The sequence below is a fragment of the Mesoplodon densirostris genome, chromosome 4 (genome assembly GCF_025265405.1).
Source record: "Mesoplodon densirostris isolate mMesDen1 chromosome 4, mMesDen1 primary haplotype, whole genome shotgun sequence".
In the NCBI taxonomy this organism is placed as follows: Eukaryota; Metazoa; Chordata; class Mammalia; order Artiodactyla; family Ziphiidae; genus Mesoplodon; species Mesoplodon densirostris.
In genome coordinates this window covers 136,840,674-136,853,035 of record NC_082664.1, presented here as the reverse complement: position 1 = coordinate 136,853,035, position 12,362 = coordinate 136,840,674, and the positions used below count along the sequence as shown (strand labels likewise).

The following is a 12,362-nucleotide window of genomic DNA, read 5'->3' as shown; positions in this document are numbered from 1 at the left end:
AATTCTCAAAGTATTATTTTGAAATAAATATTACTGTCCTCATTTTAAAAAATGAGGAAACTGAAGCTTAGAGAAGTTCAGTAGATTGCCTAAGGACATACAGATGGTATGTAATTTCACTGAGATCCAAACTACAATTAATTATTAACAATTAGTTTTAATATGTCTCGGTTTAGTATCATTTATTATTAATATATGGTGTTTACTTTTTATCTGTAGATGTCCATTATTGTCTGAAGGGACAGTTCATTTACGTTCAGACACTAAGGTATGAAATCAAACTTCTTGTGAATGTGATTATATTCTGTAGAATTTAGGTTGTTTTTTAGATTTTTCTCTCTTTTTTTGTATTTATTATTCTCACTTTTATTGTGTTTATTGCAGGTAGGGTAGGGGGTGTTTTCTTTAAAATGCTTTTCCTGAGTCACAAGAACTCAAGGACCCCTGCCTGTGAGTGGGCAGCTGGCACATGTCACTCCTGCAACATTTCTGGAAAGAAGGATGAGGTAGGCAGGCAGGCTCTCCCCCAAAGAGCTCCCCAGGCCAGCTCTGCCAGCCTCGGCCCCTCTGAAAAAGAAACCCAAACCCCAGAAGCACCCCACCTCTTGGGCTCACGAAGCTGGGTGTGCATCCCCACTACCCCACAAGCGGCTTCCTCTCCCTCCTTCCTAACCCCCTTTCCTTGGGCTTCTCCATGCTCCCCTTGTGGGCACTTCAGCCCCAACCTGCCTGCTTCCCGCGCTGCCCTGGAAGATGCTTTCGTATTTGCCGGGCTTGCCTGTCGTCTACAAGACCCAAGATGCTCACCCAGTGCACTCCAGCTGATTCTGGCTGGGCACCCTTCCCCCACCCCTGGTTGCCTCTACCTGTGACAGTGCACTGGCCTATGGGGTAGAGACAACCAGTCCCACCAGCCTCCCACTAGTTTGAAGGGAACAGGTCCTAGGGCCTGCAGCACGCCTTCCAGTAACAGCTAGAAATAGAATATTAGCCTTGATATTCAGAAGGGATGTCTTTATGAAATGTTGCTCGTAAAATGAATTGAGTCCTTTTTTGTCTCATAACTTCACTGAACAATTTGGAGATACATTGGAAAAATTCTAAGTGAAATTAAGTTTTCTCTCCGAAGCCCAAATTTACTAGATAGAAGATCTGAAAAAGAAAAGTATTCATATACAAAGAAGGTGATTGGGAAGGTTTATTCATTCATTTAAATATTTACAGTGTGTAGAGATCACTATTCTAGGTGCTGGGCACACTGGGATGTACAAATTCCCTACCCATGGGAATCTAGACCTAAGGAATAGTATACGTGGAGGCCTATCTGAAGAATAATCGATGAGGAGAATTAAATTCTGTGAATCAGAACATCCAGTTTAACATTCCGCTAACTAGTTGAATATCCTTGAATCTTTGGGACTCATTTTCTTGTCTTTAAATCTCTTTGTCCTAGTAATAACTAGTTCTTTTCCAGGTATACAATTTTGGATTCCTTAAAATATAATTTGATTAATTCTCTGAAAATAGGAATTCTTCTATGTAGCAATCTAGCAATTCTGTGTATTACACAGTTGCCTTCCTTGGCAAGTGATTAGAGTCTAATTAATTAATTGTTTAAATTCTTTTCATGTAGCCAAAGACCAAAAACTTTGATCCAATAAACAAAGTTCAAAACAAATTACACTCTGCAAGTAAAGGAAGGAAATCAAATTCAAGGTATAGTACAGTTTTTAAAGTATTACTTTTTAAAAAATTTTATAATTTATACTATCATTGTTCTTAATAAGATCTGTTTCTCTAGATCTTTTTATACCCAAAATATACAAAATTGTACTCTGTATTTCTTCTCCACATTTAATAATTTAAAACATCTTCTAATCAGAAATGTCTTGCAACAGTTAATGAACATTTTGTATTGTTCTCTTAAGCAAAATTGCCACATTTCAAATTTTTTAAATGTTATTTTTAGCTAGATGTTTTCTTAGATCCGAAACTAGAACCTAGATGTCTTTCTCTGCCTAGTTCTCTCAAATAGACTTATACTTTTTGAACACCATGCATTATTGTATTTATTGAGATACAGAATGATTTTGGCATGCTTTCAATAAAACTACAGTATAGTTATAATTTACATTCTATTGTTTTTGGTGAGAAAGAATTCAAGACTGTTTTTAGTACTTTAAGCATAAAAAGGGGACCCAAGAGGTTCTTTAGGATAGTAGACCTTCTAGAAAAGGAGGGTCACATCTGCAGTGGATGGTACCAACCAGCTTCTAATTCACAGTAAATTGTTAAATTTATGTCTGTTGCTTACCCAAACTGATAATTGCATTATAATTCTAGAAGAATCTTTGTTAATCCTTGTGTCTTTTAATTGGCTAAGTAAAGTTTTTGTTTTTTGAACAAAAGAGACAAAAAAATAGGGTGAAAGGATAAGGAAGAAAAAAACTAAAATTGATAGAAGAAAAGAGAACATATGTTACATACATAAGTACTGTACATACATAAGTACCGTACATACATACATAACTGGAAAGGGTTATCTTATTTTCAGACTTCAAGTTTACTTTTTAAATAAAATGTTCTTTTTCCAAAAGAATTCTAAAGCACTTGCTTATGTGTTAAAAGTAAGTTAGGGGCCTCCCTGGTGGCGCAAGTGGTTGAGAGTCCGCCTGCCGATGCAGGGGATACGGGTTCGTGCCCCGGTCTGGGAGGATCCCATATGCCGCGGAGCGGCTGGGCCCGTGAGCCATGGCCGCTGAGCCTGCGCGTCCGGAGCCTGTGCTCCGCAACGGGGGAGGCCACAACAGTGAGAGGCCCGCATACCGCAAAAAAAAAAAAAAAAAAAAGTAAGTTAGGCTTTAAAGTAAGTAAAAGGTTAAAAGTAAGGCTTTCGGAAGCAAACTTGATGGATTAGGCCTGACCCATTCCTCAACGCCTTTAGAAGTGACTTCCATTTCATATTTCTCTCTTCATTAAAGAAAAAAAAATCAACTTTTGGTAAACTTTGATCCTGCTTAAAATATGTTTTTTTTAGGTGGAAAAAAGAGTTTGAGCTAAGAACTGTTCACTCTGTAATTCTTTCTTAAGAGGTATTATTCTTCAGTGTTTGTAGAATTATGACTAGAGTGATATCAAATTGTACAGTTCTACTCCAGCAGCATGTAAAATTAAAAGCCACAGGCTGGATTTCACCTAGGAGGCCAAGCTCAGTACTCTTAGTTTTGATGTTCACTTGTTTGGGAGTGTTGACCTAGAACAAATAATTCTCCAGCAAAAAAATGGGTTTATTCGGGATCAGCAGAATATTGCACTTCAGGGTCTGCAACGATGGCGAGCCACGTGCAAGTCTGCACACAGCAAGTCAAGGAGAACTCTTTTATAGAGGGAAAAAGGAAGTTGGGAGGGCTAGAGTAAACAAAGGCTTTTCATTACCTGACTTGTTGCCAGGAGTGAAGAGGAGCCTTCCTTCACACTGCGGGGCTCTGCTGTTGTCTCAGGGTGTGAGAGCTCCCCCTGCTGGTCTGCTGACTGTTTAATTGAGGCTTCTGTTTATTAATATTTTACACTGGCCAGGTCTAAGTGGCCTCATAAAGCCTCCTCTAGCTCAGTGGTTGTGTGATTCATAAAGATTGAAAGTCTACTAAGTCTCTTGGAATATAGTCCTTGAAAGTATCAATTGTAGATTTCATCATAAATTTAAAATTTATAATAATTTTGATCTGCTTTTTTATTTGGATAAAAGTCCTATCTGGGAGTCATATCTCCTTTTTATATTATATGTATATAATATGTAATGTGCCTATATGTGTTTTTTTTAGAATAAAATTGAAATACTCTGATGTACAAACTGCCAGCGATGTTGCCATTCCAGAGGATTTCTCAGACTTTTCTCTTGCAAAAACAATTAGCAAAATTGAAGGGCAACTGGAAGAAGAAAGCTTACCTGATTATATAGATGATGGTATTTTTTGTGGTGTTAGTGAAGACATTGGAATAGGTAGGTTGTTTTTTGTTTATTTTTATCCTTATATCACAATTATTTAGAAAATGTAGTGATGTCTTGCATTTGTTTAATGAAATAAAATTGGTTTTGAGTCAATAATTGTTGAAAATGGATGATGGGTGAGTAGGGTTTCATTGAACTCATCTCACTACTGTATATGTTTGATTTTTTCCATTGTAAAAAGTAAAATTGAAAAGAACTATCTGGGGATTTCCCTTGTGGTCCAGTGGTTAGGACTTGGTGCTTTTACTGACGTGGCCTTGGGTTCAATCCCAGGTCGGGGAGCTAAGATCCCACAAGCCGTGTGGTGTGGCTAAAAAAAAAAAAAGAGAGAGAGAAAAGAAAAAAAAAAAAAAAGAACTATCTGGTATTGGTTTCATTGACCACTTTTCAAATAAGTTAAATGCCCCATAGCTTAGCATTAAAACATTGAAATACATTTTTAAAAACCATATTTCTTTGAATTCCTTCCATTTAATGTTACTGAATTCTCTTTATTGTGTGTTAAATCAACACATGTTAAAGGATAAATGAATTATTGATGTAGCATCAAGTAAAATAATGAATTTTCTAATGAATATTACTTTCTTTCTTATAAATGCATTCTCTGCATACCACTAGAAAACTAATACTTAGTCTATATCATCAAAAACATGTTAGTTATCAGTAGTACCTCTAAAATTATTGAATTTATGAGGAGCCACCTATGCTATTATAAACTTAAAAAAAAGACAGTCGAGTGTATATGAACAGTTAATGCTGAACTATAATTAATTGTAGGTTCAGGCAAACTGCTTTAGCCTCTCTGTAATAGCAATTTCTTCACTTGAAAATGTAGCAGTTTGTATTAAATGATCATGAAGTTTACCCTTAAAATTCTCTGATTCTGTGAAAATCACAACGATTTACATGTATAATGATTATTGTGCTACATGCTAGTTAGTCATAAATGCAGATTAATTCATTTATGCATTTATTACATTTACTGACCTATCCAAGCTTTCTGGGGCTAATTGTTAGGAACAAAGGTAAGTGAAGCGAAGAGTTAACCTTCATGCCTCTGTTAAGATACCTTCAGGGATGCAATGGTCACATGTTGGCTGTTCCTCAGTTTACAGTCACCCATAGCCTTGTTAACAAAGGTCCTCTTCCCAGTATGGGAACCAGCACAGACTACCTTAAATTACTGCTTTTTTTCTTATTGCTGAATGACCTCTCTGCCACTTTGCATCCCTGTCTTCCCTTTTCAGAATCTTTGGCCAAGGTGTCTCCCGTTTTAGGGGAGTTTTCACTTATTCCACATGATTGCCTAGAATGGCTGGGTTATGTGTGGGAGGAAACAATAAAAAAGTAGTTTAGGAGCACAAACTGCTTTATAAGACTAAAGTTGGAGTGGGATGGGTGGGGAGGTTAATGCTGTGGACCAACAGAGACAGAGCCCTCAAATCCTTGATGATGCTACCGCGGTTAGAGTTGGGGAGAAAAAGAGATGTGAAAAGTCATGCTCTCCCATTGCTTCTTCCTTCTTTCCCCCTAGAGACCAACGACTGCAAACTTCACACTTTTAAGTTTATCATTTCCCTTCTGTCCTCTGCTAACCTGGAGTTACATGAGAAGCTAGAAGGAGTGTTGAGGCTGGAAAAAGCTAGGTGGGGTTAGAGCCAACCATTGTTCATTGGCTCCATGTAACACGGGGGACACTTCATAAGAAGAGCTTTGAAACAGGAAGTATGTGTGGAGATTTATTGTGCTCTGCGGAATTTGTCCTAATAACTGTCAGAGGCTATTCAGAGTGTTTACTCAAGATAAGTCCCATGAGGGCAAACCTTGTCTTATAATATCTGTATTATGCCTGGAACATAGTAGAGACTTGATGTATATCTTTTTTTTTTTTTTTTTTTTTTTTTGGCTGCGTTCAGTCTTTGCCTCTGGGCACGGGCTTTCTCTAGTTGCGGCGAGTGGGGGCTACTCTTCATTGCGGTGCGTGGGCTTCTCATTGCAGTGGCTTCTCTCATTGTGGAGCATGGACTCTAGGCATGTGGCCTTCAGTAGTTGTGGCATGTGGGCTCAGTAGTTGTGGTTCTCAGGCTCTAGAGCACAGGCTCGGTAGTTGTGGCGCATGGACTTAGTTGCTCCACGGCATGTGGGATCTTCCCAGACCAGGGCTCGAACCCGTGTCCCCTGATTCTTAAACACTGTGCCACCAGGGAAGTCCTGATGTATATCTTTTTAATGAATGATTGAATGAATTATGAGTGAGTTCTAAGTTCAGTTTTTACTTTATTTACTTTTATAGGCCTAAAACCCTCAGAGATTTACTGATATTATTGAATAAAGAACTTTTGATATCAATGAAATACCAAAGATAGATCTTCGTGAGGGGTTTGTGGGAGAAAGCTTCGGCAGTAAGGTATTAGTGCGTTCTTTTGCTTCTTAGACACGTCACTACATTTTAACATCTGTGAAATTGGGATGTGTATTACAGTCAGTGGCATTTTATAATTACAATGGCTGGGATTGACGTTGAGTTTTGCTAGAGAGGACTTGTGTTTGTTTTTGCCAAACACCTGGGGGCATTACCGATCTGAGACCACTTTAAGTTCTGTTTGATGTGTTTCGAACCACCTGGGTAAGTATGAATTCAGTCTGCAAACTTATGTGAGTACTTGGCTTGTGGTTCTGATTCTCAGGAAAAGGTTTTGTTTTTTTCCTCTTTCTTTACTTGGTTCCAGTGTAACAGTTCCTTTCTGTTGGATGGATTTTTCATTTACCTCTACATTAGGGGTATGTAGTGTCTTGAGTGTTCCCAAACAGGGATCTCCTATTAGACTCCCCATCTTGAGCCTTTTTTTCCCTCATAAAATAATAGTCTGTCTTACAATTGATGGCATCTTAGATTCAGTGAAAGACAATAAATATTATTATTAAATTGACACAGAAGCACAGATCAGATATCTGAAGGCCAAACTCCATGTTGTGCAGGAGGAATTGGATAATGTTGTATGTGAATGCAATAAAAAGGTAAGTTTTTAAAACCTTTCAGAATAAATGCTGTAATATTCAAAGTCATTTTAGGAGCAGTTTTCCATTTTATTTTAAAAATAGCTTCATTGAAGTATAATTCACAGTTAACTTTTAAATTCAGAAATTTAAATACTGAACTTTATTCTGAGATGTTGAATTTTCACAGAGCTGAAGAATTTTAAATACTTGCTAGCAATTAGAATGCTCTGTATTAGACTTACAAGTATAAGCTATTAAGTGCAAATAAAACATCTGATTTCCACTTTGAGGATGAAAATAGAATGTAATTCATTTTTCTTAGTGAAATGGGTATAAATATCTCACCAAAGATCATACGAAGCTCCTTTATGTTTTCTGCTTTATGTTTTGATACCAAATCATGTATGTTTTTCCATATAATCTATAATTTCATAACTGTAGGAGGATGAAATTCAGGATTTAAAGTCTCAACTGAAAAATTCTGAAGGAGATTGTATGAGACAGCAGCGGACAGTTAATTTGCAACAGGCTCAAACAGAAAAGTATAAAACTCTTTTTGAAGAAGCAAGCAAAAACTGTGATGGATTACAGCAACAGTTGTCTTCAGTAGAAAGGGTAATCATTTTGCTATTTTTTCCTAATCTAATGCCAAAGATGCACAAAAACATATAAGTTACATGTTTGCATAGACACCACTTTTCATTGTTTAGTTATTTTGTTAGTGTATACTAAAAACTCTTCCCCCATTATTAGGAGAGTATTTTTAAACAGCTTTATTGAGATATAATTCACAAACATCTCACCCTTTATGCAATTTGGTAGCTTTTAGTGTATTCACAGAGTTGTGCAACCATCACCACTATCAAGTTTAGAATATTTTCATCACCCAAAAAGTCACCCCATACCCTTTAGCCTCAGTACCTCTACCCTCTTCCCCTAATCTCCTCCAGCCCTAGGCAACTTCTCATTTATTTTCTGTCTTGATAGATTTGCCTATTCTGGACATTTCTGGATATGTAGAATCATACAATATGTGATACTTAGTAACCAACATTTTTCACTTTAAGTATTGTTTTTAGGGTTCATCAACATTGTAGCATGTATCAGCACTCCATTGCTTTTTATAGAGTAATATTCTTTCTTATAGAGTATATGGATGTAATACATTTTATTTATCTGTTTATCAGTTGATGGACATTTGGGTTGTTTCTACTTTTGGGCTGTTTTGGATAATGCTGCTGTGAACATTCATGTACAATTTTTTGTGTAGATATATGTTTTTGTTTTTCTTGAGTATATACCTAGGAGTAGAATTGGTAAATTATAACCTTACATTTAACCTTTTGAGGAACTGCAGGCTGTTTTCCAAACCAGCTATACCATTTTTACATTTATACCAGCAGTATATAAGAGTTCCAATTTCTCCACATCCTACCAACACACGTTAGATTGGTGGTACCAATCCCCTGTGGATACTGAGGGATGACTCTATACAGTTCTAAAGTGAATTTTGACAAATGCATAGTCACATAGCCATCACCATAATTGAGATACAGAACACTTTCATCATACCAAAAAATTTCTCTTTGAATTTAGTCAAGTCCTCTCCCTACTTCCAACCTCAGGCAACCACTGATCTGTTTTTGATTCTTATATTTTGGCCTTTTCCAGAATGTCATATAAATAGAATTACATCGTAGCTTCCTGAGTCCAATCACTTAGCATAATGCATTTGCGATTCATCCATGTTGTAGTCTGTTCCTTTTTATTGTTGACTGTAACATTGAATGGGTATTCCACATTTTGTTGACCTTCTCATCTGGAAAGAAAAATTAATTATAGTATCTAATAGTCTAAGCCTGTGCTGTCAAAAATGGTAGCCACTCATATGTGGCTAGTCCAACTTGTGACGTGCTGTAAGTGTAAATCAACATCAAATTTTGAAGATTAAATACAAAAAATGATGCAAAATCTCATTAATATTTTAATGGTTACATGTTGAAATGATAATATTTTGGATATACTGGGATAAGTGAAATATAGTCATAAAATTTATTTTATGTATTTCTTCTTAAAGTGACTGCTAGGAAATTTAAAATTACATACATAGTTTGTACTATGTTTCTATTGCTCTAAGAAATAAAGGCAAGTGGTCTAAGAAAAAACAAGCTGTTATATCTGGGAAACAACTGTTTTAATTTGTCACTTTACCATTTGTCATCATCCATCCAAGCTGTGGTCATTTCACTACTCTAGTCCACATAACTTGCCTGCATCTTTGATTCTTTTCTTGTTCTTGGCTCTCATACCCAATCCTGTGTTTTCTTTCTTCTAAATGTTTTCATTCATCTCTTCTTTTCAATTCCCATTGCCACTTCTTGGTTCAGGCTATTATTATCTTACTTCTGAATCCTTCTCATTAGTTATTTTATGTCCTTTCTCTTTTTCTTATCCACGGTATTCTGTACCCTGTCAAAAGATTAATATTCTCAGAGGACCACATTGATTATAACTCTACTTTTATTTGAGCAGAAAAGGAACTAACATTTTTTGAGTGTTACCTGCCAGGTAAAACACATTGTACAAAAGAGAAACTGAGTCTGAGAGGATAAGCAAATTGCCTAAGGTCAAACAGGAATGGCAGAGCAGGATTCAAACTCTGTTTATCTGACTTTGTAAATCACGTAGACTCTTTCTCCAACTCCCCAGAATTAAATAGACTTAAACACACAGCTGTTCTAAAATCTCGTTATTTAGAATTAATATTTGAAACTTTTAGTTCACAGTGAATGTACTAAGGCATTATGACACATTGGCTAGCTGAAGATTTTTATGAAAATTTGCACTGGCTCTGAGCTTCTCAGCTTGAATTCCTATCTATCTACCAGCCAGAGAAGCATAACATAACTCTCCTGGATTATGTGAAACTCAAGGTTGAATCTTCTTGCTAATTCATTTTTTATATCTCTAGAAACAAATCTAGTGTACAGTTCAATGAAATGCAAAACAGAGCTTAAGTAGCTGCTTCCGTAAACCTGCAAAAACCAACTATTAAAACATTGTTATGTATATTAACTTATTTTAGCTGCTGATTCTAACAGATGGAGTCATTTTTAAAATATAAAGACAGAGGGCTTCCCTGGTGGCGCAGGGGTTGAGTCCGCCTGCCGATGCAGGGGACACGGGTTTGTGTCCCCGTCCGGGAAGATCCCACATGCTGCGGAGCGGCTAGGCCTGTGAGCCATGGCCGCTGAGCCTGCGTGTCCGGAGCCTGTGCTCTGCAACGGGAAAGGCCACAACAGTAAGGGGCCCATGTACCGCAAAAAAAAAAAAAAAAAAAAAAAAATTAAAAAGAAAAAAAAACAGAAAGCATTTTACTCCAGCTTTGGATTTTATTTTTCTATCACTCCCCCAAATTTCCTTTGTGTCTCTACCCCATAAATCCCCAGTCTCTAATCATAGCCCCAGGCAGCCACTGATTTGTTTTCCTTGTTATAAAATTTCGTATAGATGGAATCCTAAGTATGTACTTCTTTGCATCTGTCTTCTTCAGCATAATGTTGTTGACATTCATCAGTGTTGTTGCTTGTTTTGTGATTCATTCCCTTGTATTGCTGAGTGGTATTTATTTATGGATTTATACATTTCATCTGTTCAACAGTTGATGGGAATTTGAGTTGTTTCCAGCTTTGGACTATAAAAAATAAAGCCACTATGAATTTTCATGTACAAGTTTTTGTGTAGATACATGTTTTTGTGTAGACACATTCAGTATCATTCATGATGTTGATTAAATACCTAGTAGTAGAACTTCTGAGTATTATGGAGAGTATATGTTTAACTTTTTAAGAAACTGTCAAACTGTGTTCTAAAGTGATTGTACCATTTTTCATTCCCATTAGCAATGTATGAGAGTTCCAGTTACTCTATATCCTCACTTAACACTTGATATCATCAGTCTTTTTAGTACTAGCCACTCTAGAGGGGTAGAAGTAGTATCTCAGTATAGGCTTATTTGTATTTCCCTGATAACTATTGATCTTGAGCATGTTTTCATATGCTTATTGGTTGTTCATATATCTTCTTTTGTTATGTGTATGTTCAAAATTTTTGCCCAATTTAAAAACATTTGGTTGTAGTAAGAGTCCTTTTTGCTTCCTTATATAGTTTCTTTGCTAGGAAGAATATGTATTCTGAATAGTTTCTCCCAATCTGAATTGACTTTTAAATTTTCTTAATAGTGTCTTTTGAAACCACACAGTGTGTGGTTTTGTGCTTTTTTCATCCTATTTGAGAAGTCTTTGCCCACGAATTTTATTAGTGTATATAAGTCTATTTGGATTTTCCATTACTTTTTGAGTCAGTTTTGGTAATCTATGATTTTCAAGAAATTTTTCTAACTCATCTAAGTAGTCAAATTTATTGGCATAAATTTGAACATAATATTTATTATATTTTTATTTATAATTTTAATATCTGTGATAATGACCCCATTTCAGTCTTGATATTAGTAATTTGTCTCTTCTCTGTTTTATTCTTAATCAGTCTAGTTACATACTTATCAATTTCATTGAACTTTTCAATGATTCAGCATTTGACTTCCTTCGTTTTTCTGTATGTTTGTCAGTTTTTTATCAATTTCATTGAACGTTTCAATGATTCAGCATTTGACTTCCTTAGTTTTTCTGTACTGTTTGTCAGTTTTCTGTTTATTGATTTCCAACCTCATCTTAAGCATTTCCTTCATACTTATTTGGGCTTAATTTGCTCTTATTTTTCAGGATTCTTAAAGCAGAAGTTTAGATCATTGATTTTCTACTTCTTTTCTCACATAAGCATTTAAAGCTATAAATTTTCTTCTAAGTGCTGCTTTATCTGCATCCCACAAAATTTGAGACTGTCTTTTTATTTTCATAAGTTCAAAGTATTTTCTAATTTCCTTCCTGATATTTCTTTTCTTTTATTTAACATCTTTATTGGAGTATAATTGCTTTACAGTGTTGTGTTAGTTTCTGCCGTATAACAAAGTGAATCAGCTGTATGTATACATATATCCCCATATCCCCTCCCTCTTGTGTCTCCCTCCCACCCCCCCATCCCACCCCTCTAGGTGGTCACAAAGCACCGAGCTGATCTCCCTGTGCTATGCAGCTGCTTGCCACTAGCTATCTCTTTTACATATGGTAGTGTATATATGTCAGTGCTACTCTCACACTTCGTCCCAGCTTACACTTCCCCCTCCGTGTGTCCTCAAGTCCATTCTCTACGTCTGTGTCTTTATTTCTGTCCTGCCCCTAGGTTCATCAGGACCTTTTTTTTTTTTTTAGATTATAGACGTGTTAGCATACGGTTA

General features: G+C 36.2%; 1 protein-coding gene across 3 annotated transcripts in view; it reads left to right on the top strand.

The window, feature by feature from the left end:
- TEX9 (testis expressed 9) overlaps positions 1–12,362 on the top strand; it is a 224,105-nt gene that overhangs the window by 164,539 nt on the left and 47,204 nt on the right. For all 3 annotated transcript variants that reach the window (XM_060097302.1, XM_060097303.1, XM_060097304.1), the window contains 5 exons: positions 220–268; positions 1,634–1,716; positions 3,822–4,000; positions 6,945–7,027; positions 7,451–7,624. In XM_060097302.1, coding sequence (XP_059953285.1) covers positions 220–268; positions 1,634–1,716; positions 3,822–4,000; positions 6,945–7,027; positions 7,451–7,624 — 568 coding nt within the window. The remainder of the gene's footprint in view (positions 1–219; positions 269–1,633; positions 1,717–3,821; positions 4,001–6,944; positions 7,028–7,450; positions 7,625–12,362) is intronic.